Here is a 26,343-nt window from a genome sequence, read left to right on the forward strand (position 1 = left end):
AAGCACAGGTGAGTTTTCCAACACACTAATACTTATCAAACAAACAGAACCCATATTGCCAAAACTTAAAAGTGAATAATTTCATTTTAAGCCCAGCCCACCCTTCCCAAATCTTACCATGTGACCTCAGATTCCCTTTTCCAGCCCTTCCCTCATTCATTACAAGTTCCTATCCCTGGGTTGTTGGCCCACCCATTTGCGGAACAACCAGGGAGCAAACATGGTACTCATGGAACCAGAACAGGATGTAGGGCACAAAGGGGTGCTCAACAACAGCTGCACATATGAGACAAAAGTTGTTTCCAAGGATTTTGTGGTCCTATTTAAATGACCCTTTGGAACCTGAACACCAGCCTCTCATTCTCAAAAGGGAGTATGAGGCTCTTAGAGGGAAGAGGGCAAGAGGCCAGGGACCCCAGTGGCACATAGGATGGTTGCCTAGTCTGGTGGAAAAGCAGTGGGTTTGGTTGACTGACCACTGAGGCCATCTCACCTGGGTTCTTATAACTGGCCATCTGTTGGTCTTCAGAATCCAGTGGCCCCAGATACCAAGCTTGTTCCAGAATCTCCAAGTCTGGGTCCTTCCATGACCCAGGGACTTTCACACAGCACTCTTCCTCTCAATGCCTACCATATGGTGGCAGCAAGAGGAGCATCTGCATCTCCAACACTCAGGTCATGGGGACAGGCGCCCCGGCTGGAAGTGACCTTCCTGGCTGTTTCTGCAAGGGCCTCTCCCTCTGCTCTACCTCCCAGGCTGTCAATGCTACCCTATCACTCTAGGCAGAGGAGCTCCTGGTCCTGTGACCACCACCTTTCCCAGCTGTATGGAATGAAGAGGTGTCTAAGGATGCCACTTCCAGAATTATCTAGGACCCAGATCATCCCTCCTGCTCTATGGTGCCTCACTCAGAGAGGCTCTGGTCCAGCCTTCTCCCAGGACAGAAAGAAAGGCACCCCATTTATTGTTTTGTAATTAGAGTCTTTTATAATAAGTTTTAAAATATACTTATTATAAAAATAAAAAGTTAGACTTCTTTGCCTATCTTGTACTGAGATAACACCCTGGAAATTCATGGTGTGTCTTATTGGCTTCACCAAGAGGATTCATGAAATCCTACAGTGCATCCCTCTGCTGACATTGTTTTGCTGAGTATTTCATGGACATGACTTTGCTTCAGGACACTTCCCCCTCACAGTTTTGTAGAGTGCTGTATTTCAGAGAAATAATTGCATGCTAATTCCCTAGTTTGCTTTGAACGCCATTAGGGATGTTTTAATATCACATGAACTGTAATGTGTTGTAAAGTTCATGGATAATAAACATGACTAACTGTCTTTTTAATGGTGCTACCAGGGTCTTCTGAGAGGGAGCCAAGATAGGTTTAGAGAGCAGAATATGTTTCTACTTGAAGCTTCCTGGAGGATGTTCTTAAAACCCTCTTTCTTAGTATCTTGAATTGTGTGGACCAGCCTATCTGTATAGAGCTTATTAATTCTTGTAGGATCAGCAAGTATCTGCATGGGAAAAGTTCCTGAAACAGAAATAATTACAGGCCTGACCAGCAGAGCCTGGGTTTGTCTAAGACCCTACTACACATCTTAGGTCCAACTCCCTTCTCAAGTGTCAGGAAATCTGCTGAAACAAAGCAATCTTTGGATTGATGTTGTGTGTCTCTGTGTGTGTGTGTCTGTGTGTGTGTCTGTGTGCTTTTGTCCATGTGTGTGTTAGCAGTTTTATGTTGTGTATTTCTGTATTGGTAGGTGCTTTTTTTAGGTGTTTGTAGTATGGTTACTTGTATATACAAGTGTGTATTTAGGTATGTCTCTGTGTGTGCATGTGTGTGTGTGCATGTACGAAGGCATGAACTGGTTTGTTTCTGAACATATATGTACATATTCATATGTATCTCTACATATATACACTTGGTCAGCAAACATCTTAAATGATAATACAGTCCAGCTTTAATGAGAAAGTACTCTATCAGTTCACTTTGCATCACAGAAACATCAAATACAGTAGCAGGTCATCATGCCTCTCCACCTCACTCAATAGAACAAAAGGAGACAGATAATGGTGTAAAGTCAGATATTCAACAGTTGGTAGGGAAAAACTATTCATCACTATTGAAAGGGGTTGTAGAGCAAATCTATTTATCTGTATTGAAATCATTTGTAGGAAAATAAAAGACTGTGGTACATGGAGGTGAGTAGGAGGCTGCCATGTCATATCTATGAGCCTGAGAGTCAACAAGGCTGGCTAAGTGTCCGTGTCCCATCTCTGCTCTTCTCTATTAGCTGTGGTACCACGTCTTTCTTCATTAATATCCCTTTTACAGTTCAATGCTTTCCCTTGGGAAGATTTGTATACCGCACATTCTTGCTGATTATAGTATCTCTTCAGTGAGCATGGATTCTGGGAGAGGGATTCTCTGGGGATTTGCAGATGGAGGGGTTCACAAGAGGAACCCAGGCAGGTTCCTGCACTCTAGATATAATAACAGCCTTCACTTGAATGGTTGCTAGGCTCCCTAGAAGACCTCTGTAAAGTGGTCTATTCAGACATTGTTATGCAGTTATTTTTCAATATAATATATATGGACTATTGGAGAAATGTGTTGTTTTATTTTAGCTCCAGCACAGTGTGTAGTTCACAATTAACTTGTAAGCTGTTTATTAAATCTGAGAAAAAATTTAGGCCCAGATGCTCTGTGGCACTGCTTCTTTGGGGATACAAGGAAAGACCTTAGCTCAAAGGTCATACTGGATTGTCCTGCTGAATAAGCCTGGTGTTTGCTGGATAGCTGACATGACAGGTCCTCACCAGGCCTTTATGTCTTGCTCCCCTATATCTGAAATAATCCAACAGAAACTCAAACAGGGCACAGAATAGGTCAAAGTATCCCACAGACACAATTCTTCACCAGGAGCACTGATTGTGCAAAGCAAGTGAACCACCATTGCATCTCATCCCTATAACCATGGAAATCTTGGGCTGAATTTTCTTCCTTTCTTTGGGTAACTATATATCATAAAGGCCTTTATTTTGTCTAGCCTCTGGTTCTGCAAGAGTGCATGTTTGGAAGGCTTCAGAGATGTGCTGAGGGTCATTAAGATCTGCTGGTCATCCTGGAGGGGCCTGAGAATGCAAATTTTGCTTGTCCTCATGGGTCATCCTGAACAATTTCATGGAGATAAGTCAAGCGAAGTTTAATGACTTTGAGGTATTGTCTGTAACATGACTCCTTCTTTGCCTTGCAAGGACTTGTCCAACAGCACCCCACCCAATTGGGGCATAGCTACATTCATCTTGAAGACATTATTAACATTAGTCACAGCCTTTGCACTATATTTCTAAGGCCATCAACAGACTGTAGGTCTCTGTTGCAAAATATACAGCAAGAGAATGCTGCTTAGCTTAAGAACTGTGTTTTGGTTTTGGTTACTTTTGATTTCCTTGAGTATATGATTTTCTTTCTTTTCATTTGAAGTTTTGTCATTTATTTGTTTTTGTTACTATAATTAATTTCCTGTTTTGTTAAGGCTATGTACTACATACTTTGACTCTCCTACTTTAAGCTTGTATTGAATAAAATTAATGTATTCTTATGAATAAAAACATAATCTCTAATTTTTATCTCATATGAAACTTCTGTATTCATGTGTGGTTCACAGTCTTGTAACACTAGAAGTATCAGGTAGGAATAGACCTCTTCAAGTGTAATGTGGCTTAGTGTTCATTATTCGTTCCCAAAAAGTCACAGCTACACAGAGAATTGTGCTTTTGTTGTGGTTAGTGTGTTAAAATCTGTGGACCTAACTTCATGATGAAAAACATATCCATGCAGTATCTTTGTGGTCATAAATTCAGCTATGTTAAAATGCACTACTCCGTGGATACTCATGATGAACAAACAGAGGAGAAACACAAGAGTGTTTCTCTAATACATCCAAGAAATAAAATTCACTAAGGGAATATCAAAGAAATTAGTAACCACAGAGCTGTATGCCTTTTATTTCCTTGAATGGTAGCATCACTTATAACTGCAAAGCAGAGATCATGAATTCCAAGATCATTTGGCAGATGTTAGGATTTTGGTTTGTTTGTTTGTTTGTTTTGTTTTGGTGGTGGTGTTGTTCTACTGATGATGAATTTTGTTCTCTTGGCCTGGACAATGTATTTGATGATAATTTTTAATTTGGTTATGGCGTTGTTTCTGTTTTTGCATTATTTCATTTATGTGTATGTGTTTTTCCTGCTGTATGTCTGTACACTACATGCATGCAATTCTCCCGAGGCCAGAAGAGGTCAATGGATTACACCAGGAGCAGAAGTGATGGAGGATTTTTAAAAATTTTTATCTTATGTGCATTGGTGTTTTGCCTGCATGTATGTCTGTGAAAGTGCCAGATCATGTAGTTATAGATGGTTGTAAGTTGACATGTGGATGCTGGGAATTGAACCTGGGTCCTCTGGAAGAACAGTCAGTGCTCTTACCTGCTGAGCTATCTCTCCAGCACCCGAGATGGAGGATTCTTAATGCCACTCTTTAGATCTTCTAAGAAACAAAGTCTCAAATGGATAAGCCATCTATCCAGCACCTGCCTGGACTTTTGTCTTTCCTTGTGTGGTGTATCAGCTGCACTGGATCTCACCCATCCAAAGACAGAAGATTCTTGAGACCTCTAGGGTCACATACTTGGGGTAGGCATGCTCAGTGTTTAAACTCTGAGGCCTGCATGTAGGTCATTAGAGTGGGTTCCTGATCATGCCTCAGGATCTCTTTTTGTCAGGGTTGGAGCAGATCTCTCCTGTCTCATCCTGCATGACAATGCAGATTAGGCTTTATTAGATGAATTGCAGAATTGAAAACTCTCCTAAAGGTGGAGGTGGTAAATAAATCATGTTGAAGTACAATCAAAACAGTGTTTAGATTAAGCTTCAGACAAGCCCAGGGGGATGGAACCTGCAGCAGAGGATACAAGTCTGTGATGGTAAATATTTCAGTTCAAGGCTAGCAGGGAGAGGGATGGTAGATGTTGCCTGTATCTTTGCTCTACCTACTGCCTTTACTCTGGGTAGTGACTGTGCTATCAGGCCCCTCTTAGATTCCCTTAAATCTGAGGCTAACACAAACACACACTTAGATTCCCTTAAATCTGAGGCTAACACAAACACACACCCACACAATTTAAAAAAAAATACTTTATCTCAAAAAGATTAGGGTATCACATACCCACCATGACCTTCTATTCTTGAGAGTATATTGATCTGTAACTACAACCAGAAGTTAGAAATGTATAAGGCATTCAGTTATTAGTGACAGGCTTTGGTCCTGGCTGAACCCCAAGGCTGTACAAAGCATTCCTGATCTGCTTGCCATGCTATTTTCTTTCCCAGCAGCCACATCTGCTGCTCAGTGTCATCATGATTTTCTCCAATGCTGCACAGCAATTGTCCTGTCATCTCCTTAAAGTTGGAAGTCCTACTGAGATTTATTGAAGGTTTCCTCTTATTTTGTGTCAATAATCAAAGGAAGGTAGTCTAGAATAAAACCTGCAATGGGGTCATCTCCAGTTCGATCTCTTTTATGCCAGCTAGCAAAAGACAAAGTATCTTGCCCTTGATCTCCACTTATTGCCAACCCTGGTTATGCATGCTGACCTCTGCAGGTGTCTTTATACTAAAGGCTCACCCCTATATTCTACATTCATTGACTCAAAACTCCAAGAATGTGACTGAGGCATAGGTGTCTTCAACAAAACTTTAATGGTCATTCTAATGCTCAGGCATTGCTGTAAGCCACAATATTACCTTCTCCCTCATTAGAGCAGTATTCTCTAATACCAAGAAATACAGTTTTGGTGCAAGCTAATAAGAGGTCATCAGTACTTTGAGATAGTTAGTCTAGGGAGGAAAGGGCAGGATTAGAAATTTTGTATCTGGCCCTCTTCAGGGGTGTTCATCTTTTAAAAAAAATTTAAAAGCCCTTATACAAAGAGCAAAGACACAAGTCTGGTGTATTTTAGAGGAAAAAAACAGATCCTCTGTCAGTGGAAGCTGACATCACTGGTAGTACAATCAGCGAGCACCTTGCCATCAGATCCCATGGTCAAGAGGGTGAGTCCCGGGTCTCCTTTGCAGGCACCTTGCTCCTCTCATCCGCAGGCCTTGGGAATCTGCTCCGGGCCCAGGAGGGGTGAGGCAGGTCTCAGGAGTAGTCAACCAGGCAGTGGTACTCCAGGCAGCCCAGGTCTGATCGCCCCTTCAACTCCTCCCGGCACTAGACAAGCCCCTCAGGGAGCAGGTCTCTTGCTCCTGGTGCTAGAGCATAGGGTGCTGGTCAACATTGCAGTCAAACTGGTTTCCACCACTAAAGTTTGCCAACTTGGCAGTTTCCAAACGTTTGCCTAGATGGATGAATGACTGGTACCTCATTGTGCCATTTGGGTTGGTTTCCTAAATTGTGGATTTGCTTTCATTTTAAGTCCTTGGAACACCAGTCCTACTCTTTCGGGATCTGGGAAGGATTCAGGGTTTCTCCAAAATAGTTAATACTTTTACAGAAGGCACTCTGGTGAAAGCAACTAACAGGCATTTGTAGTGGTGGAATTTAAGTCCACTTCAAATGTGGTTATGCTGTTCCCTTGGGGTGGGGCATGCATCCACATCTCGATATTAAATCAAGGCAATATATTTAATATTAACATTAAACACATGGGGAATTAACGCTTTAAGAAACAGCACTTCTGTGAACAGCTTCCCATCTTCCAATACTTAATTGTGACAAAGCAAAAATACATTTGAAATACTCATGAGACATGTGCTGCAAACCACTATGTATTCCAGTCATTGGGTTTCTTAGAATCTAAACTCCTGGCCATACACATGAGTCTGTGGGGCTGTGTCAACATTTAGTAGCAACAGCAAGCCAGTCATCCTATTCCAGCAAATCAGAATTCACTGTTTAACTTGGAAGGAGGCTGGTGCGTGTTGGTTCAACTCTGGGAATTCTTGACATCTCTACACTATCATGTTTCCTGCTGGGTATGCTGTGTAGACTGATGAAACCTTCTCTCCTGTAGAAGTTCAATGATAGGTTTAGCTAATGTCTGGTGAAAGAAGGCATGTTTTATTTAACTGGTACTTTGGTTTCTCAGTTGGGGGCGCACAGTCAACAATCACCCTTACTGACATGGGTTCTTTTCCCTAGTGATGTCCCTCAGCATGGTACCATGCAAACATATGGCTGGGCATCTCTTCTGGGCCACTCTGGCCTTCCACCCACAATCTCTAGGCAGTGGCTGTCTGTCAGCAAGCACCAACAAGTCGCTGCAGGTCACCAACTGTCTATAAAGTGTCATCCTTTAAGATGCATGGCATTACCACACAGTTCTTGCTGGACTGTTTGCCTGTCCTGCACCAAAAGGTTTTTGAGAACAGACATATCATTTGACTTTGTATTTGCTGTGTCTCCCATCATTGTTCAGTTTGGTTAAGGAATTAACAGTGAACACCTATATATTTATGCATCACTGTCTGCCAGCTTGAACCACCAGACTTAAAATACACTCTAAACTTAGTGTAAACTGTTTCTTATACTTTAGTACAATGCATGCTACTCTATTCCTAGGTACCTCATGCCAAACCACTCACTTTATAATATTGGTTAAAGTCAGCAAATGGCATGGAGTAATATATCCTGAAGACAGACTGTAAGCATCTCACAGGCAGGCTTGAACTCTCATTCTCTTTCTCCTCTTTAATGCCTATGTAATAATCAGCCTTCTAAGAACTTGTTGAATGGCATAGATTTTACCCAGAAGTCTTTCAGTGGAAATGGTCAATACACAACTCAACACAAGCAGTCAAATAAAAAAGAGGAAGGTATTAACTATGTAACTGAGTGAGAAGTAACCTGGCTTCCAGTGCTTAAACTATTGCCAGCAAGATTTCTCACTGCCCTTCTTTATTTCTTGTTTGGCTTTTCTGTGTTTGCTTTCTTGTGTTCACGTGAAGACATCTTTTGTCTTACATGGGTAGCATTCTAACTTAGCAAACATGTTAAGGGTATCACTTTATTCTCTTCCACTGGGGATGATATCAGAAGAGGACTGTAACTTACCAACTAGATTTGGCTGCCATCCCTAAGCAACTCAGTGTGATCACAGGAGTTAACTCTTGATGGCCAGGCCTGTGTCATTTGCTTGTTTCTATAACCAGAGGATGGCTGTTACATGGGACAATCAAAACAGATTTGTGTATCTAACATTCCAAATCAGCACTTAGAACCACAAATATTTTGTGTGGTAGGGCTTTTTAAAATCTGTGGATTTTAATATGTAACATACAAATGTAATAATTTATATAATCAAAATAAGAGACCTTGCAGATAAGATAAAAGGTTAAACAGGAAGCTCATACAAGCTTTGCTTACACTTTATATAAATATGCTTAGCCTGAAGATAATTTAATATACATATTATGACTTACTGTCAGATGTGGTGGTACACTCTTTTAATCCTAGCACTTGGAAGGCAGAGACAAGTGGATCTCTGAGTTGGAGGTCTGCTATCCCTAGAAAGTTCCAAGTCAGCAAGGACTATATACTGGGAAGCTACTATAGAAATGTACAATTAGAATATATTTATTATGCCTGAAATTTCTGTGCAAACCCTCATGTGAGGTCCACTTGTGTTTCCATGAAGAGACTCCCGTTTTGCACTTTGGAGCATTTCAACACTGTGAGTTTTCATATGATGGATGCTCAACCTATAGTCTCCTCCAGAATGTTCCAAGATAGGGAACTCTGGAATTCCCAGAGCACCTTAGTAAGAAAAGACACGAAACTGCTCTCAGGGAAAAAGCTGACCTTTAGAACTTGGAAGCATTATAAGTATTATAATCTACTCCTGAAAATAACTTTCCACTCAATAAGGCCTCACAGGTGGTCCAAAATCCCAAAGTATTTGGAATATTTTCCAACAACCTACCTATTGTGTGCTTAACTTGTTTTTCTTTCATTGGCCAAGGTACAGATTGGAGGTATAACCTTCTAGAAGTGAATTACAGCTCATTAAAAATGATGGAGACTATTATGTCCTGTTTGTCATGCATAAGATGTGCAAAGCCAAGACTGGATCAGGCTTCATGAAGCTCTTAAGGAATAATTTTCTTGGTTTGGGAAAATTTTAACAAGCTTCTCTCCACAGGGTTGACTGAGAAAGTGGGCTTGTCAGTGACTGAACACAACTTATTACCCATCAGAAATAGATGAGCAGCCACTTTTACCAACAGGGCTTGTCCAAAGGACACTCTGGCAGTGCAGCCTTTTTTGCCTTGAAGTAACTATTGGGATTCAGCTTCATGACTGTATCTTTTCTCTTTCCTACCTTCAGGAATGTTTCAGCATACAAAGCAGATCGTTTTTGTTACAGATTCCATCATTAACGTGGAAGCCTAGGAAACATTATCTTCCTGAAGTTCTCTATCAACTTCCTCAAGCCTTGATAATAGAATCAATGCCAAAACTGAAAAATGCATTCCTAATTCCATTTATCTTTAAGGGGAACAGGCTTTTGTCTAATTGAGAACTTGGAGTAAAATCTTCCTGTAGAAAAGAGAAACAGGCAATCCTATATGTTTCCTATAAGTAACAGGTCACTCATTGAATGAATAATTGACATTAGTGAACTGGTTGAAGGCTAGTTAAATGTGTAGCTTATTTACTATTTGAATTTTAATTGTGTTGTTCTATTCTAGTTCTCAACTGAGTAAGTATTTTACATTGTTCCATCAAACAAAAGTATTGTTTTTGGACAATGGTGGTGTATGCCTTTAGTCCCAGCACTTGAGAGAGAGACACAGACATATCTCTGAAGCTGAAGCCAGCCTGGTCTACAGAGCAAGATCCAGGACAGCCAGGGATACACAGAGAAGAGAAGCCCTGTCTCAAATACAAACCAACAACAAAACAATAGTATCATAATGGGAACAGACTTCCATTTTCTTTCTTTAGGTGGCTGAGGCCACACTATTTTATAGCATTCATGGGGGTCAGTAAAGATATTACAAACCCAGAACAATTGTGAAAAATGATGCCTCAGCAGAACATGGAAGATGACAGTTACTTTGTAAAATAATGCCTTTAAAAGGTAATAAATAAAATCTATATACTTCAAGTGTATTCTGAATCTCCTAGTGTTGGGAAGGGCACTCCTTTCTAATCTGCTGATCTCTGTGCTCAGGTGCCTGTAGCTGAAGCTGTATAGTACAATTGAAGTGACTTGACCAATTATCAGTGCTTAGCTGTATAACCTCCATGGGTCCTGAAAACCCTGGGTCCTGCATTTCTATGAATCAAGTGGACCAGATCATCCCCAGAGCCTTTGGGTCCTTTCTAACACCTGTGCTTCTGAGTTTCAAAACAAAAGTCATGATGGCCTGTATAATAGTAGTTTTGTAAGCATTTTATAGGTAGATTACTAGAGAGTTCACCATGTAATCAGTGACTGACTGCTTAAACCAAATAAACTGTTTTGTGTAAAGAATCAGTTCTCTCACTTTAGATCAGTAGCAATGTTTCTTGCTACATCATTTAAAAGGTGGCAGGAATTTTTGGTGCCAAACAGTTGCCATTTGAAAATAGTCAATGTGCAATTCTAAAAGTCACAAGCATATACGCCATAAAACAAAATTATTTTCATTTTTCCATTTAGCTCTCTTACTTGCCGTAATGTAATGTTTAGCCAGAAAACTCTTCTTGCTGGTTCACTCAGGCTATTTTAAAATGCAGGAATTACAGAGCCATTTTTTTTCTGGGTGGCGTGATTAGAAAGATATTGGATAGAAGAATGATTTATGTCAGGTGACAAGAGAACTCATCCTTAGACACTGGCAACTGTGGGTACTGTGGGGATGATTCTGTGTGAAATGAGGAGGAGAGCCTGAACATCTGACAGCAGTGGAAGCTTCTCCTCCAGCACACTTGGAGCTATGAGAAAAGACTTAAATAAGCAAGCGGTTCAAAAACAACATGATAGGAAAAAATCTGTGGTCTTCATTTGAGTCTTTAAAATTTTTATTTCTCGTTATTCCCTGTGGAAACAACAAATTGGTAAACACACTTTTATTTTTGAATTGCTGACTGGCACAAAACACAGTGGACAGAGAAGTATAATTTGTTGGAAAGCAGATTGTGTCTGCAGGAGTTCACTAGATAGTTAAATAGCTTTTTCTAAACTTTCTGATCATTAATTCATCTCTTTTAGAAATATAAAACAAGAGTGTTGATGTAGTAGGGACACATTCTGCTGTTGCCCCAAAGTGAGGGAACACAGGTGTGCATCAAGAGCCATGGATGGCAAGAGAGTGGAGGAGCTGCTGGCCAAGGCAGAGCAAGAGAAGATGGAGAAGCTGCAGCTCATCAAGGTGCACAAGGAGCTAGAGCTGTAATTCGACCTGGGCAACTTGCTGGCTTAGGACCACAATCCCCAGACAGTGCTGCACCAGGCCGGACCCTCACTGGATGCTGAGCTGCGGGCCCTGTCTACTGACAACATGCAGCTTCTCATCAACCAGCTACTGGCAGCTGCAGACCATGGAGTACATGGAGGAGGCGGTGGTAGTGCGCTTGCTGGAGCATGCCACACGCCTGCCCTGCGAGAACCTGCTGCCCTGGCCCCTGTCCGCTGGCCTTAAGGGCATCCCATCCATCCCCAAAAGAAGACTAACATCCTGTGGGACAAGGTGAGTGGCCAGTGGCAGTGCCTTGGGGCTACAAGCGCGCACAGGATGACACTAAGGAATGGCTCATCAAGGTGCCTGGGAGCGCCAACCTCATGGAAGACCAGTTCACCAAGAGGATTCAGGCCAAGAAAGAACGCATGGCCAAGAAAGAGATGAACCTTCTGTGGAACCTGGCCCGCGAGCACAAGATGCAGATGCCCAGCTCAGCTGGGCTGCACCCTAAGGGACACCAGAGTAAGGAGGAGCTTCGTTGGGAAGCTTCCAGGAGCGCCTCTCCAAGGAGAAAGCACCCCAACCTTCTGGCAAGAAGAGGAAGTTTCAGCCCCCAGCCAAGAAAAAGAACCAGTGGGAGCTACTTCAAATCATGAACAGTAATAAACCTCAGCTGGAAGTGACAAGGGCCACCAACAAGCAGATGAGGGAAGAGGTCCAAGAGGAGCCTGCCAAGAGGAGGAAGATGAGCCAGAAAGTCAAGAGAAAAGGGGGCCGGCCGGGACCTTCCTGCAAGAGAAAGGGCAGCCTGCCTACTGGGTCAGGGAGAGAAAAGGAAAGGAGGCCTGGGAGGCAAGAAGCATTCCAGGCCACCTGAGTCAGGGGGCAAGAAGACAGGAGTGCCCCCCCAAGATGGGAAGAGGAGGAAGTAGTGTTCTTCCCTCTGGACCTGTTCTGAAAAGCTAGGACTGTACTAAAGGTTAAGTTGTGCATGCTGCAGGCTGGCTCAGGAGGTGGCTGCTGTCCTCAGTGAGATTGACATTGAAGTGACAGGTTTGCCTCCCCAAGAGAGTCAGTGCTGGACTATGAACTAATGGAGACGCTGACTGGAAGTTAGTGTATTTTGGAATGTGAGAATTATAGAAATGATATGGTCAGAACCAGGAGTAAGTTAAGGCCTGCCTTTTTTATCTTGACTTTGGATACTGAGTAAGAGTTGATCAGATTTCTGAGTTATAGTAGATTGGTTTCAACATTTTTGTATTATTTTTGTAACAAACCTTATATATTTATCAAAGCAAAGGAGGATGGGGGAAAATTATGTCCACCTGTGATTTACAAGTATTGTAAAGGTATGCTTTAACCTGATGTTGCTTTTAACTTTTACTGTTGGTAGGGGTTGTATGTGAAGTCAGTAACCTGGGTACCAGTACGGAGTGTGCTTGAGAAAAACAAAGTAGTTACAATGGTTATAAAAAGACCCCTCCCTGGGCGGTGGTAGCCCATGCCTTTAATCCCAGCACTGGGAGGCAGAGGCAGGCTGATTTCTGAGTTCCAGGTCAGCCTGGTCTACAGAGTGAGTTCCAGGACAGCCAGGGCTACACAGAGAAACCCTTTCTCAGAAAAAAAAAACAAAAATAAATAAATAAATAAATAAATAAATAAATAAATAATAAAAATAAAAAAAAACCCTTGTATTAGAAAAACTTTGCCACTCACTATTCATACTAAAAGTATAGTGCTTTTTGATGTTGGTTCAGGTTGTGCGTTTGCCCAGTGAATTGCTTTAAGTGATATATTGGAATCACACTAAGTAATGGTAATTAACCTTGTAATGATAATTAACTCCAGAAAATGGTTGTCATTTTGTGTGTAACTGATGGCTTTTGTTTAATTGGCTTGAGTTTAGCAAGTGCTGGTCTGGAATTCAGTATGGAGCCAAGGCTGAGATTAGAGAGGAGCAGCCACACCCAGCAGAAGACTTCATGTTTATTTCTGTCCTGGATGTTTTTCCCTGTTTTATTGTTTTATTTTTGGTCTTAATAAACTTGTCTTTGCAAAATTAAATTATATATATATTTATATATATGCAAAGATTAAGACTATATAATGAAATTCATACTTTCATTGATTTAAATCACCCTGCTATTCCTGCTGTTCTCATAAAACCACAAGCACATAATGAAATTCATTTCTATACTAGGATTGACTAATATTCCAAATCCTTTTCATTTTACCTAATAAATCTCCTGCTGTTTCTCTGCAGAATTGCCACCTTTCATCATTGTCATAGTGATACTACCTGGCTGAAGGAAGTAGCCCAGGACAACACAAACAATTTGGAAAGGACTTACATGATTTTTTCACTCTTACACCTGAGAGGTTAGGTCACATTGTACCATAGATTCAGAAGGCAGAAGCCACAGATGACAGTGCCAAACACAGTCCTTCCTGAACTACTGGACACATTTAAATGGAGGTTTCACTGGATCTCAGTGAACTCTTGAGTTCTCACTGGAACTCAGAAAGGTAGATATTGGAGAAGTGATGTCTAATGGAACTACAGAGCAGCAATCCAATGTCCCTGTTGACCTTTGCTCAAGATGCCTACTATGTCTGGTTGTAATGGAGAAAAGCAGAAAGTGGGGTTTTATCTTCTGAAGAAGAGACATAAACTTTACAATTGGATATTTCCTTGGACCTGAACTCCTTCCTATATTGCCATGAACAAGGGAGTTTACATTGCAAAAATGGGATTGTGGAAACACATGTCTGAATATATTAAAGCAATGTCTCCCCTCAAGGCATGTGCACAATAAGAAGATATAATCCAATTTGCATAAGATTAAAGGTGCAGGAGAACCATTGTTGCCTCTGGGAAACAGGATACCCTGGGGAACTGGACTGTGGTACATGAATGGTGCCTAAGGGTAGATTTATCATGGAGAAGAATCTCCCTCAAGCAAGGACCCTAGACCTTTAGGTACTAACAAAGATGAGCTGCCCATGCCAAGGCCCTAACCAACTCTCCCGTCCAAAGTGCTTGCCTTGTAATGAAGCAGAGAGAAATCTCTAGCTTTGAAGGAAATGTTGCCAAGGTATATCCCCTGAGTCAAATAGAGACGCCAGGAAAGGGCACCTCAGAAACTGGTCAATGTGGGGCAAGCTGGTCAGCAGGTAGGCCATGGCAGTTTCCAGTGACATCATCAGTAGTCACTTCCCTGGACAATCTCTTGTATCCAGGAGAACCCTAGAAGCTTGTGTGATGTCACCAGTGTTGTGGTGACATCAACTGCCTGTGGGGTATTCCTTCAGATCGTCTGGGTTCACAAGCAGTCATGTTGTCCATGCTGCTCAGGCTGTTTCGTAGGGACAATACAATACAACCAGAGACCAGACCTAGGCAGAAGGCATTCTGTAAAGCAGGAAGAAGGAGATGGCCCTGGGGAAGACACAGTGAGTCCTGGGCAGTGCATGGGGAAGCTTCCTGGAGGAGGGGCACTTGAGAAGGTCCTTACAGGAGAAGGGCTTAGCATCTGGAGCCTCAACATTTCTCAATGGCAGACCCAGAGTCCAGAATTTCTGATGATTATTTTGGCAGAGATCCAGGAACTGACAAGCCTTCAGTTGCTTTGCTGAGAGATCTGAATTTCCTGCTGAGTGGCAAAGGATGCCAGGAGAGAGTTCTGTGAGAATAACAAAGCCTTGCTCTCAGGATAGAGTGCTGAAGCATTTCATCCTCAATAGATTCCTGTAGGTTACATGAATATGTGATGCCAAGAGAAGAGAGGGATAATCCCCTTGTCAAGTATCAAGGTCTCAAAGACTTTGGTCTGGAACACACATGATGTGGGCTGAATTACAGTCTGGGATAAGTGTAGTAGTGTGTGGTTTCTCATCATGCATTTAAGAAGCAAGGTTAGGTTTTGGCTTGTGGGAGCTGTTTCGTGTTGGTGTTTATGGTCAGTTTTTTTGTGCTAAGCAGTACAGACTGCATCTTCAGATATAAACTGACAATGCCCTCAATTTCTTCTTGACTGGGTAAGCTTAAGCACTTCAGGGTTAGTGGGACTGCAGTAGGGACTGAGCCATATGTTTAGTGATGGTGGTTGGGAGCAGGGACATAGGTGAGGAGTCCAGCTTGAAGATAGCTTTCCTGCTCTTTAAGGAATTCACTGTGTCTCTAGAATTCCATTTTCCTCAGGCTTCTCTGTGAGAGTAAGTATGGTTTCTCCTTTTCCTGTCATATTTTCCCTACAAGTTTCCTTGTGTTTCTCTACCTGAAGGGTCTGTTGGGAAAGAGTCCTCCCAAGCCTTACACCATCAGTGAGCAGGAGCAGAGAATGAAGAGGTTGGAGAAGCTCAAAAGGGACCTCGAAAGAATGAGTAATGTGAGAGATGAACTCTGGGGAATCCTTGTACATTATAAGGTCAAGGATTTGAACAACAGGTAATCATTATGCCCAGTTCTCAGTTGACTATCTTGGGCCATCTCTGTTGACCCTAGATTTCAACATATCACAGGAGGCTACAACTCCAGGCTGTCCTCATGTCCAAATGCATTTTGCTGATTGGATATTCGACACAGAACTTGAAGTTCAGACAGGAGTGAGATGGGGTCACAAGCTCTTTTGATTCCTCCAAAAGAAAACTATAGCCTGTGGCATGAATCATTCAGGAAATAGCAGTATTAGTGTGTGAGCTCTTATCATGCATTTTAAGATGCCTGGACTGGTATTGCTTTGTGGGAGATGGTAGCTGCTGTGTGTTTATAGTGAATCATTTTTGTAATTGTCTGGAGCTGCTTTGGGTCCATTTAGTCCTTTCAACAACTGGGAGGACCTGGTTCTATATGCTGCCCCTCAGTGTGAGTAGATTTCTGGCAAGTCATCACTGCTTTTTTCAAATTCTGTTCAGTTTACACTGAGATAATGTCACATCACTGTATGTACTTGACATTGTGATAGTGTATGTGTGTATGTGTGTGTGTGTGTGTGTGTGTGTGTATGTATGTATGTATGTGTGTGTATGTATGTCTGTGTGTGTGTATTCCACTTAAGATCCAGGGAGTCTGTGTAGTGTGATGGGGCTGGAGACTTTACCTGACTGACTTTTTAGGTAATGATAGTGATGAGGCCATGGAGGGTCACTTGTAGCATCACAGCACATGATCTCTGTGCACACCTCTGATGGGCATTAGAAAATCTGGATATAGGCAGTAAACCCTTTTCCCTGTAAATACTGAAGTGTGGAATTTATGTAGTGATAGAACCAAAGATTGAGAAAAACCTTGTCTACAAGGTGAAGAAGTGTCATCACAGGTTTAATTTGGACTCAGAACTGTGGTATAGGTTCCTGGAAAGTTCTTGGAGACCTAATCTATTCCTTCAAGACCACTCATGGACCCAAAGCAGGTCAGCTCCCATTTTTTAGTTCCCTAGCTCTACTGTGCCCAGATCAAGTGTAACAAGTTTAATAAGCACCAAGAGGACCCAGTACAAAGGCATTAGGTTGTGGCATATATGGGCTGGGGTAGTTCACGATTCAACTTGAATTGATGTAATCCTTGAATCCTTAGTTCAGGGATTATTTGCTTCTTGGGCCACACCCTTCCACAGGTTCAACTTTGAGATGATCATGCTGGAGATGCAACACGACCAGGTGACACGCGATCTCAAAAACATTCCGCAGCAGATCAGTGAGGCCTTGTATATGTGCCAGGAGTTGACTAAAAATAATCAACTTTACAGGTAAGTGACTCACACTGTTGATTCCCCAGCACTAGGCACGAAATGTATCTGCCTATCATTTTCTTTAAAACAAAGTGAGGACTCTGGTTCTATACTGTTTGCCTCTCAACAGGAAGATTCCTCCCTCAAAGAAAGGCTCTAGGATTGTGATCTCTTGAAATCATTTTGATCAAGTGTGATGAGTCTGTGAGCCCCTCCAATCATTGTCCTTCCCAAGTCAGTATCCACTAAATAGAAAAGGTGTGCACCTTGATGGAGACATCAATCAACCTTGAGTCTCTGGGGCACTGAAAACACATTTACAGATCTGGTTTGCATGAGACGCATAGAATGATGTGTACCTGTTGGGTCTCCTCTCTTCTCCTAGAGAAGCTTTGCCTTGTCTCTACCTAGAGGTGGTTCTCTAATACCAAAGACATATATGCAATCATGGGTCCCATGTCCTCTTCTGGGAGATACATGAGTCCCTGTTGGTGTCAGGATTTTCAGAAGTACCTCCAGTCTTTTGGAATGTTTCTTTCTTCTGGATTTGACTTTCCTATATGTGAGGTCCCTTGGCTACTCTGGTCTGTAGTCTGGGGCTGTCTGGGGATCAGGGCCCATGATGAGAAGGGATGGTACTTGGAGAAGTGGGAGGAAGATGGATGGTGCCTGGGAATAATCACCATTTCTTCTTTGTGGTTCAGCATCAGGAACTGTCACCTCCTGACAGAATCTCTTCATATGAAGAGTGAAGTAAAAATGCTCTGGAATGAAAACAGGCAGCTGCTTAAGGAGCAGATTACACTGGAAGTGTGTTCTAAGGAAACAAGGAGGCTATGTGTGGAGGCCAGCATGAAGATCTATGACAAATTTTCCAAGCATATCCAACAGGTAAGATGCATGGAGGATGCTTAGGAGCAGGTTGCCCTCATGTCTAACCATAAACAATGTCAAACCCAGATAACCATCCTCCACCTTGTCCAGGCACTCTCCTAATTCTTATCCAGTTGTTCTGTGATCATTTACAAGACTTTCTGTGGAGTTAGGCTCTCTCAAAAACTGGATGATTGGCAAGCACATCCTCCTGATCAACTACAAGCTGAATTTCATTAAGATAGATGGGGTGAACACACATTACACACCTACATGCCATTGTACTAGAGGGGTTCTATGTGGCTGCATGTAGGGGTCTCGGGGGGTCAGTGGTGGTACATTCTCGTTGAAGGAGGAGGAGGGGGATAGGATAGGGGGTTTCTGGGTGGGGAAGATGAAGAATGGGGATAATGTCTGAAATGTAATAAAATATCTAACAAAAATTATTTAAGAAAAAAAGGTGGGGGGAGAGGTCTTGTGTCTTTTCTCTTCCTCAACCCTGCATTGCAAGATGGTATCCTAACTGTGCCTAGACCTTGGTTCATACTGACAGAGCCTGACTAAAGCTCATCCATCATTCGTGGTTTCTGTCATTGTTGCTAGAGTTCTTTCCTGTAGCTTGTATTCAGGAGTTGACTGGATTAACAGAGATGTTTGAAAGACTTCTCTCAGGCTGAGGGTTGGGGTGAGAGATGTGAGGCTTCAAGAAATAGATTTCTCAAACTCTCTCAACCTAGTCTGCAGAAGTTACTAAGTTTTTTTAGTCCACACGGGATGGATTACAGAGTCCTGGGTCTCACATGTAACATCATATATTTACAGTCTACATTCAGTGGTTCCTCCAGCATTTTGGTCTCCTTACTGTTTCCTGCTCACTTATGATTTCTGGTATGTGTGTGTGGGGAGGTGGGAGTCATATGCATGTCTGTGACAATATGTATATAGATGTGCCTGTTGAGAGGCCAGTTAATTACATGTGGTTTTGATCACTCTATCTGTTTTGGTTAAGCTGTCTGACCATCATCTTTGAATCTTCTGTCACCTCCCAGGCAGAGCTCCTCCAATTGCTTTGTCTCAAGTAACTGCTACAAGGTTTCATAACTCACAGAGAGGAAGATCATGTTTATATGTTTCATTGTTTTGAGTTTTCTTGTTGCTGTTGTAAGAAAACAATTTCTTAACTTAGAAGAAGCTAATGCTATCTGCTCCACGTGTCAGGTACACACTGGACACTTGGCCCACTGTACTTTCTTATGAGCTTTCTTGTCATTCAGTTGAAATCAGCAGGGAAAGGAGGAGGGCGTTTGTTTGCCAGGATGGGTCTTACCCAAGACACCTAGGCTCCACATAACCCACAGTTGAGTAATCAACCCTTTATCAAACAAACAGAACCCATGTTGCCAACACTTAAAAGTCAATAATTTTACATTTAGCCTAGCCCACCCTTCTGAAATCTTACCATGTGACTTCAGTTTCTACTTCCCAGTCCTTCCTTCATTCATTACAATCTCCAAAGCCCGTGGTTTGGAGGCCCACCCATGTGAGGAACAACCACAAAGCAGACATGTAACTCCTGTAACCACAGCAGGATATGGGGCACAAAGGGCTGCTCAGCAACAGCTGGCTGCACACATGAGACAAAAGGTGGCCCCAAGGTGGTCCTATTCAAAGGAAACTTATGGACCTGAACACCAGCCTCTTGTTCTAAGAAGGGAGTGTGGGGCTCAACACAGTGTCAGTGTCAGTTCACTTTGCATCAAGGAAACATGAAACAGAGCAGCAGGTCATCATGCTGCTATACCTAGCTCAATAGAACAAAAGGAGACAAATAGTGGTGTAAAGTCAGATTGTCAACCATTGGTAGTGGGAAATCTATTTATTACTATTGAAACTGGTTATAGAGGGAAATCTATTTACCCATATTGAAATCATTTGTAGGAAAAACAAACACTTTAGTACATGGAGGTGAGTAGGAGGCTGCTGTGTCAAATCCATGGGCCTGAGAGTCAACAAGGCTGCTTAAGGGTCTGTGTCCACCTCTCTGCTCTTGGTGGATAGTGACTGCCTGCTGGAAGGTCAGGTGGCTCATTGCATCTTCTCAGCATCCTAGGTTGTTTTCCTCATTACCTCCTACCATTTTTTCCAACTTTGCCTAAGCTTGACACAGTTATCTTTGGCCTTGGAGTTTGTCCTGGGTATTACTCTGTGAAACACTGAGTTGCTTGGTGTTGCATCTGCAGCAAGCAGAAGGCCCATGCTTATGGTGAGTTGCTAGAATGGGGCTGCCTCCGACAGCCCCTTAGGCTCCTGGTAGTCTAAAGCACTCACCCTGTGTTCTGTCTATAGCACTCTGTAAAGGCTGTCATTCAAAAGTGATTTGCTTTGAGTTAAAATCATCCTCAAGAAGGCCTGGAAGAAAAGAGGAACTTCAGACATTGCTGATGATATAAAATGGGGCAGCCCTGTGAAAAGCCATGTCCAACTCTTCAGAAAGTTTATAGTTTCTGCAGTCCCCATTGACCCAGCCACTCCAGAACAAGAAGTAGGTGTCCACAGAGAAATTAGGGCAAATCCTGGTTGTAGTGGTACTCCACAGAGCTGCCCTGAAGTAGAAACTATCCAGATGTTCTTCAGTCAAGGAGTGAACAAGTATACTGAAGTCCAGCCCTTCCATGGACTATTGCCTAGGGTGATCATATATACCATCATTTGGTCTTGAACTAGTCAGACTTATTTTCCACAAAATATCCCAGACAGAATCTCCTTATGTGAAAAAAACAGTCTCACTTTGCATCCTGGTTACAGAGATTTCCTAGTTGTCTGGGCTCATAGCTTTGGTTACAAAGCCACACAGGCTGTGGAAAATGGAGGGCCTGTTGGAAGATGCTGCTAACTTTAGAGTCCCTGAGAAACAGTGAGCAAGATGCAGGAACTGGCTTGTCCACCCTGATCCCATGTGCCTTTGCTGGGAACCAAGCCAACTGTGCACAGCCTTGGGAACTTCCTAAGCAGGCTTGCATACCAGGCCAAAACTCCATATTTCCATCCCTTGTTTATTATGAGATAGAATTTATTTCATTAACCTGTCTATAGGCTATGCCTACTATGTTTGTGTCCCATTCAATGTTTTCTTTTCTTTTTTCTTTTTTCTAAATTTACTCAGATTATGTTTGTGAGTACACTGTCTCTGTTATCAGACACACCAGAAGAGGGCTTCTGATTTTACTAAGATGGTTTGTAGGCTACCTTGTGGTTTTGGGGAATTGAACTGAGGACTTCTAGAAGACAAATCAGTGCTCCTAATTGCTGAGATCTCTCTTCAGGATTTTGTCAATTCAAGGGTTTATTTCTTATGGCTTTATAGTGTCCTGGATGATCTCTTATATTAACATGAACAGGGAAAGTCAAAATGTTTCTGCAACTGTATGTATGAACATGTGCTTGTGTGTGTTCAGGAACGTGTGTGTCTGTCTTTGGGTGTGATTGTGTGTGTCTATGTATGTGTTAGTGTGTGTGTGTGTGTGTGTGTGTGTGTGTGTGTGTGTGTGTGTCCATTGCTGGGCTCAAACAATGCAGGATCATTTTGCTGTCTCTGAGATATGAGGTACTAGGATGGGATAGCAGGAGCCAAGAAGATTTCCTATACCTGTATAACTGTATTTTTGGGTCTCAGGCCTTCCACATGATTCTCTGCCTCAGTCACCTAGGAGCAGCTCAGAATATTGTTCTGATCTAGTTTAAAAGAACTCCTGTCCATGATCATTCTTGTGATCCACAGAGTTTGTGTCGATTGTGGACTCTTTCTTCCCTTCTGAGCTCTCTGGTATGACCTGAGCCTCTTGTCCCTTAAGTCACCCCAGAAATAATACTACAGTAACTATAAATATAGCAGGGGTATCCTTTTTCCTTCATGAATATTTGTTTTAAAGTTCAAGGCTTTCCCTTGGGAAGATTTGCATGCAGCACACTCTTGCTGATTATAGTATCTCTTCAGTGAGCATGGATTTCCTGTGAGATGGTTTCTCTGGGGATTCACAGATGGAGGGGTTCACAAGTAGAACCAGGCAGGTTCCTGCACTCCAGATATAATAAGAGCCTTCACTTCAATGGTGGCTAGGTTCCCAGAAGGCCTCTGTATTGTGTTTGATTCAGACATTGCTACACAGTTATTTTTCAGTATAATATATATGGACCATTGGAGAAATGTGGTGTTTTATTTTAACTCCAGCACAGTGTGTAGCTCACTGTACACTGTACACAGGGAATCATCTTAGGCTGAAAGGTCATACTGGATTGTCCTGATCAATAAAGCTGGTGTTTGCTGGATCGCTGGCATGGCAGGTCCCCAACAGGCCTTTGTCTCTTCCTTTCCTAGGTCTGAAATACTCCTCCTGAAGCTCAAACAGGCAGACCAGGTCAAGATTTCCCTCAGACACAACTCTTCACAAGGAGTGCACATATTGAAGAGATTATTACCATCGTTGGCAGACTTTGGACAATATGTCCAAGGCCAGTAACAGGCTGTAGGTCTGTGCTGTAAAATCTGCAGCTAAAGAATGCTTCTTTGTTTAATTATAATGTTTTTTTGATTTGGTTAGAATTTTGATTGCTTTGAGGATATGGTTTCTTTGTTTTCATTTGAAGTTTTGCTGTTTATTTATTTTTTGTTATGTTATTAATTTGTTGTTTTACTAATTTTATATACTATATATATTGACTCCCCCACTTTAAGTTGGTATTGAATAAATTTAATGTATTTTCATGGATAAAAATATAATCACTAATTTTTCCCTCATGAGACCTTCTGTATTCATGTGTGGTTCTCTGTCTTCTAACACTGCAAGTATCAGGCAGGAGTGGACCTCTTCAAGTGTAATGTGGCTTAGGCTTCATTATTAGTTCCCAGCCAGTCACAGCTACACAGAAAATTGTGCTTTTGATATGGATAGTGTGTCAAAATCTGTGGATCCCAACTTCATGATGAAAAGTGTATCCATGCTGTATCTTTGTTGTTATAAATTTAGCTATTTAAAACTGTACTACTATATGGATGATTAAGTAAACAAAGTAGAAACACAAGTGTATTTCTCTAATACATCCCAAGAAATAAATATATTAAATAAAGGAGTATAAAATAAATCAGTAATCATGGAGCTGTATGCCTCTTGTTTTCTTGAAATATAGCATCACTTATGAATTATGAATTATGAATTATGAATTATGAATTATGAATTATGAATTATGAATTATGAATGATAATGAATTTCAAGACACTTTTGGAGATGTTGGTTTTTTTTTTCAGGTTTGATTTTTTTTAACCTTTGGTTTTTTTTTTTTTTATTGTTGTTCTAATGATAATGATGGTTTCTTTTTCTTTTTGCTCTTGGTCTGGACAATGTATTTGATGCTTTTATAAAAATTTGTTTTTTATAAAAAATTTGGAGGCATTGTTTCTGTTTTTGAGTTATTTCTTTTATATGTATGGGTGTTTTTCCTGCTGTAGGTTTTTGCACTACATGCTTGCAAGTCCCCAGAGGCCAGGCCAGAAGAGGTCAGTGGATTCCACCTGGAACTAAAGTGACAGGGGATTGTTAATCATTGCTCTTTAGGTCCTCTGAGAAACAAATTCTCAAGTGGATAAGTCATCTGTCAAACCACTGCCTGGACTTTTGTCCTTCCTTGAGTGGTGTATTATCTGCACTGGATCACACCCAACCAAAGAGAGAAGATTCTTGAGACCTGTAGGGTCACATACTTGGGGTAGGCATGCTCAGTGTTTAAATTTGAGGCCTCCATGTAGGGCATTAGAGTGGCTTCCTGATCATGCCTCTGGATATCTTACTGTCAGGGTTGGAGTTGATCTCTCATGTCTCTCTCTCATTGTCTCTGACAATGCAGATTGGGTTTATCAGATGAATTGCAGAATTGAGAACTCTATTAAAGGTGGTAAATAAATAATGTTGAAGTACCATCAAAACAGTGTTTAGAGTAAGCTTCATACAAACTCAGGGGATGGAGCCTGCAGCAGAGGACACAGGAGTGTGGTGGTGAGTATTTCAGTTCAAGACTAGCAAGGGAGAGCGATGGTAGATGTTGCCAGTATATTTTTCATGTGGTCTGGAAATTTCATCTGCCATCTTTTAGTTTTGAATTTAGCTTTATTTATAACTTAAAATTGAAAGTAGAATGCAGACATATTTTTCTTTCTTTTTCTATGTTTTTTATTGAAAATGTTTTTTAATACAATACATTCAGATTATGGTTTCCTCTCCTGCAACTCTTTTAAGATCCTCTCTCCCACTCCTTCTATCAGAATTCACACATTTTCGAATCTCTCCTAGATAACAAATAGCCGTTTAGATAATATTGATCACCCAGCCTGCCTCCATCTTAGTCTTGAAAACCATTTTATAGTGAAGGAAAATTATTTTCATTGCTGGTTAGGATTAAATATATCTCAAGGATTGGGCTATGCTCCTCAACCAATAACCTCAACTCAAATGGTTCTGTACTAGCTGTTTCAGAATGGCAAAAATGCCTTTGTTTATTCTAAAGAAAATCACCAACACCTATGTTGATGACCACTTTGTCATGATGCTCACCTTGCAACCATGTTTTGTTTCAGGTGGTTTTCATGATCCACTTGTTATGTTTAGGTTCTGCTTCTGTAACAACACTCATTTGCCTGGAAGTCACTAGGAAGACTATGTTCTAAACATAGGCAGAAACATGGAGGCAGAAACTGAAATAGAACCCATGGAGAAACATTGCTCACTGGCTTACTCCTTATGGAACCTACTTTCTTATAATATTCAGAACCAGGCCTTCAGGTGGCAACACCCACAGTGGGCTGGACCCACTCCTAACAATAATTAATCAGGAAATTGTCCAATAAAGTTGCATATAGGCCACCTTTATGGAGGCATTTTCTCAGTTGAGGGTCTCTCTTTTTCCGATTGATTCTAGCTAATGTCAAGTTGATCATAAACTAGCCAGCATATTTAACAATGACAAATATACCCTGAGAAAGAAATCAAGGAAACAATTGGATTCACAACAGCCTACAAAAGCAAATGATATTTTGGAGTAAACCTAACCAAGTACATAAAAGACATTTAAAGTCTAAAACACTGATGACATTGAAGATGACACTAGAGGGTAGAAAGATCTCACAGAACCACAGATTGGTAAGATTAATATTGTGAAAATGACCAAGCCTAATTGTCACAGTGCATATAGATCCATGCCCTCACATTTGCCCACCATAGGAGATCATATAGCTAAATAGCCAGGGTAAACTTCCTTTTACCTTATAAGGTCATGTCCACAACCACCTGGAATTCCTCCTTGTGCTAATGAGGCATCTTCAGCACACTGGCCCCAGCCAATGATATACACTCAACCTGAAAGCTTTTATTCACCCTCCAAAGGTTTAGATAAACTTTGATCTCCTTTTAAATGAGCTGTCTCACTGAAGCTGCCCCCCTAGCGTCTGTTTTAACACTCTCAATGCAGCCTGTCATCTCTTTTGCTCTTGCCATCCACCTTGCTTCCCATCTCTAGATCCACTAATTATGATCAGTTGTAGGCTGATCAGGACACTATGGGTAGGTAGTCAGAGCCTGAATAGCAGATGATGTCTTTGGTTGCCTCCCAGGATCTGAAGGTAAGTCCCCATTGCTGAAGATACTACAGATTTTAACATAAGACTTAAAGAATTCAAGCAAGTTCTGACCCAGAGCTTCCACTCTGAGTAGTTTTCACACAACCACTGAGTGAAATGCAAGCTGTAAAGACAGGAAAGCAGTCAATACTTCTACCTACAAAGCCAGTGAACCACAACATGGCAAGTTCTCTCCAAAGGTGTAAAAGTGGTACTTTTATCTTGGTGTTAACCAACAGCTGTCTAATTTCACTCAAGGAGTGCTCAACAAGAGGGAAATGACAACTGTCAACCTAGACAACTGTTTGTGAGTAGTCAGGACATGAGTCTTGGGGAACATGCTACTGCCGCTTTCCTAAACCAGCACAGATCCCAACTGTATTCTGAGTACTTATCCTTCTATCCAGGGATAAGTAAGGCTCTCACCCTTTAATAAGGAAGCTTCTTATTGCAGCAGACAAAGTCCATACTCATCAAAATGCAGGTAACCACTGACTGTAGGCTGCCCAGCACCATTTGATACATGTACAACACAATCCCTATACCTTAGGCTGTGGGACCATCTCAGAAGTGGGGGCGGAAAGGTTGTAAGAGTCTGAGGACTATCAAGTCTG

The 26,343-nt window shown here is 41.7% G+C and overlaps 1 protein-coding gene and 1 pseudogene across 1 annotated transcript in view; both read left to right on the plus strand.

The window, feature by feature from the left end:
- LOC117702787 (uncharacterized) overlaps positions 1–11,701 on the plus strand; it is a 40,535-nt gene extending 28,834 nt beyond the window's left edge. Inside the window, exons 6-8 of the mRNA XM_076928206.1 lie at positions 9,764–9,774; positions 11,328–11,431; positions 11,483–11,701. Of these exons, the coding sequence (XP_076784321.1) occupies positions 9,764–9,774; positions 11,328–11,431; positions 11,483–11,701 (334 nt within the window). The remainder of the gene's footprint in view (positions 1–9,763; positions 9,775–11,327; positions 11,432–11,482) is intronic.
- A 3,098-nt stretch (positions 11,702–14,799) lies between these two features.
- Positions 14,800–26,040, plus strand: LOC117702603 (disks large homolog 5-like; annotated as a pseudogene).
- Positions 26,041–26,343: the final 303 nt, after the last annotated feature.

This window comes from Arvicanthis niloticus, chromosome 2, assembly GCF_011762505.2.
Source record: "Arvicanthis niloticus isolate mArvNil1 chromosome 2, mArvNil1.pat.X, whole genome shotgun sequence".
In the NCBI taxonomy this organism is placed as follows: Eukaryota; Metazoa; Chordata; class Mammalia; order Rodentia; family Muridae; genus Arvicanthis; species Arvicanthis niloticus.